This window comes from Meleagris gallopavo, chromosome 1 (assembly GCF_000146605.3).
Source record: "Meleagris gallopavo isolate NT-WF06-2002-E0010 breed Aviagen turkey brand Nicholas breeding stock chromosome 1, Turkey_5.1, whole genome shotgun sequence".
NCBI classification, from domain to species: Eukaryota; Metazoa; Chordata; class Aves; order Galliformes; family Phasianidae; genus Meleagris; species Meleagris gallopavo.
This window is the reverse complement of record NC_015011.2, coordinates 131,407,993-131,411,319: the sequence shown is the minus strand read 5'-3', so window position 1 is coordinate 131,411,319 and position 3,327 is coordinate 131,407,993. Positions and strand designations below refer to the sequence as shown.

The 3,327-nt window shown below is 46.1% G+C and overlaps 1 protein-coding gene across 1 annotated transcript in view; it reads right to left on the bottom strand.

Moving 5' to 3' along the window:
- Window positions 1–3,046, bottom strand: part of MRPS9 (mitochondrial ribosomal protein S9) — a 33,051-nt gene extending 30,005 nt beyond the window's left edge. Inside the window, exon 1 of the mRNA XM_010728066.3 lies at window positions 2,888–3,046. Coding sequence (XP_010726368.1) covers window positions 2,888–2,971 — 84 coding nt within the window. The 5' untranslated portion in view covers window positions 2,972–3,046. The remainder of the gene's footprint in view (window positions 1–2,887) is intronic.
- Between the last annotated feature and the right edge of the window lie 281 nt (window positions 3,047–3,327).

The window sequence follows — 3,327 nt, the reverse complement described above, 5'->3', positions numbered from 1 at the left end:
TTCCAATATCTGAAAGGTGCTTATAGCGAGAGCGGGGCTGGTCTCTTCTCAACTGGTGACAGGACGAGGGGAAATGGCCTTAAGTTGAGCCAGGGTAAGTTTAGGTTGGATATCAGGAAACACTTCTTTACAGAAAGGGTTGTTAAGCACTGGAATAGGCTCCCCAGGGAGGTGGTTGAGTCACCATCCCTGGATGTGTTTAAAATCCATTTGGATGTGGTGTTTTGGATGTGGGACGTGATTCAGTGGAGGTTTGTTAGAGTTAGGGTAGTATGGGTAGGTTGCAATTGGACTCAATGATCTTTAACATCTCTTCTAACCTGATGATTCTATGATTCTATGTTAAGGGCAATAAAAAAAAAAAAAGTAGCTACAAAGATGATCAGAGGCTTAGAGCATCTCCCTTATGAGGAATGGCTGAGAGACCTGAGATAGAAGGCATCTTATCGAAGCTTATAAATATCTAAAGGGCAGGTATCAAGTGGATGGGGCCAGGCTCTATCTTGTGGTGCCCAGCAACCAGAGACAACAGGCAGAATCTGGAACACAGTAGATTCCATCTGAACATGAGGAGAAATGTCTTGGAGTTTGACAGATGCACGGTTAGAGCTGTATAACCACAACTGCATGCAGGAATAGAGCTGCCCTGTGTCCATAGCTTCAGTTACTGGTAGCATAGTCAAGCAAGATGCAAACAGCAGTCCTTCAGTCATGCCTTGCACAAAACAAAGCATGAAATATGTAGTTATCATACAAAATGAGCATGTGAGCTTTTTGCTTTCAAGTGTGATGTTTTACAAAGTGTTTTAATTCATTTACTCAAATAACATTTACAAAGTCTCAGATTCCAGTTGGCCTACAAATTAAATAAGTAAATCAGTATCAGGTTTGTGTTTTAATAAGCATTTTGTGAAACACGTCAGGAAGTATTACAAGATGTCATTAAACACACTAAAGTAATTTTATATTACTTTAATAAAAGACTTGCCAAAGTATTTAATCAGAATAAGCTTCTCCCTAATTGAATTCTCTCTTCAAGGTAACCAAAACCACATCTCTCCCACCCACAGAATCTACTTCTTTTGCTTATTTGACCAAACCTATGTATTAGGCTTTGCTCGTACTGCATACTATGGAAATAAATGTAGAGATGTAAGGTAAAAATCAAACCTGCGTAATGGGGGCAAGCATTTAGATCCAGTGGTTTTCAGGTATAAACTATAAAACACCAGCAGGCTTTTCAACTCTACCTTGGCTAGCAATTGCACAAAAAGCTACTCCATTCTTAGCATGCTGTTCCAAAATCTCCCAAAATACTGAGGCCAATATACTATGACAAACCATTTCTCAAGCACAGCAGTTTGATAAGTAGTCTAACATCCACAGTGTTACAACCAATCTCTGCTTCGTGCCCAGCCATTTTTTGAAGCCAGACTGTGCTGGAGATTTGTTCTTATACACATGGAGGTCACACATTCTGGTTTTACGTTCTCTGCAGGACAAAGAGGTATTATATTTCTGATATCAGTACATATACGATCCACAGAAATTCATACACAGTGCCAGACTTGACCAAAAGCAAGAGCCCACATGGTACTCTGAACTCTTCTGCTAAGAAAAAAAAAACTACACAACCACAACAGGAGTGATAGAAAGAAACAAAGTCAGACCATTTTTCAATATAGACTCTTGATAGCATTCACTGGGAATTTTATTCTGAGTTCCATAAGGTGCTTTCTGTACTCATGTAAATGCTTCACACTCGGAACACCCTCACCAAACTGTTCTTTAGGTTAACAACATAAGAACCTTTCAAACTGTCTGTGCCCCGTGTCCCCTTAGTTCCTTTTGCACCCTTTAGGTCAGATATTTGTGAACAGGATGATAAGTTTATAGCTCAGGTACAGATCCCACCTTTGGCAGAGAGAATTAGACAGGTCATCAGCGAAGGCTCCTTCCAGCCCTGCCTTCTATAGTCACTTCTTCAAGACTATTTCCTCACTTACGGTACAGAGTTTTCAAGCAGGTGCCTGCCCAGAAATGCCACACCACTGTCAGTCATAACTTGATGTAGGATAACCAAAACCAAGCAAATTCCTCCAAATGAGAACTATGATGAAGCACTAAAACTTCTTCAGCTTTTTTCTCAGTCCTCAGGCAACTTCAGTGTATTTCTGCCTGCTGCATAAGGAACCACCCAGGTCTTCAACCCTTATACATAAAGCTCATCTACAATTCAGCAGTATAAAATAGCTCCAATTGCTCCTTCTAACATTACCTCTTATTTACTTACTGCATTTCTCTCCTGCTACTATGGGTTTCGTTCAGTCACCAAATAGATCCTCAGCTCACGTGGTTTGGCACTTGGGATTGTTACCAGCTTGCCTTTGAACAAATTGGATAAATGCTGGAATGCATATATCCAATACTGCTGCAACACCACGGCTGCCCGCTGTACTGACAGCAGCTGAAAACCAGTGTCTACCAGAACAAGTGGTTTGTTCTGCTCAAACAGGAGCTACCTCATTTCTGGAGAGCAATTCCCTCCACACTGCAGGGATTCAGAGATTCCATAACCACTCACCCGCTTACCAAACATAACGTTGTTTGTTAATTACCCGCGACTCTCACACTGCTCTGTTTTTGTGGATAGCTATGGGCTACGGCCCGGCCCTGCTTGTTCTGTCCGCACACAAACTACACCAAGCCTCCCCTACACTTTTAACTTCAGGACGAAAAACAAACGCAGCCCGGCGGAAGCGGCTGTACTGCAACCAACCCCTGCAGCTCCCGAGCTCTCTCAGCGGGGCGAACGCACGCAGGCTCCCGCGCGGCTCAGGCTTCCCGCTCCCATTCGGCCTCCACGCAGTGCCCGGGTGGCTCTCACCTGGGCGCTGGGCCCGCCCGACGCCGTCGCTGCGCTCCATCGGCCGCCCAGTAGCAACACGCGCCCTGCCGCCACCACCGCCATACCCGCCGCCGGGAGACGGAACGGCCCCGTGCGGCGCAGCCCGCCCTAGGCCCCAGAGCCGGCGATTGGCGGGAGGGATGAGGCGGGGCTGCGCCTGCGTGCTGTTTCGCGCCGTGAGCGGGCGGTGCTGAGGAGCGCTGGGAGGTGGATGGGGGAGCGGGGCTTCGCGGGTGCGGTGTTTGTGTGAACGTGGAGCGGGTGAAGCTCCTTAGTGTGCTCAGTTCTGGGCTCTGCTCTCTGTGATAGCGACGGGGCCCGAGGGAACCGCATGGAGCTGTCGGGAGGGGTAGCTGGGGTTTAGGAAATGGTTTATGGTTTATGCCACAGGAAAAGTGGAAACGAATTAAAATCCTTAT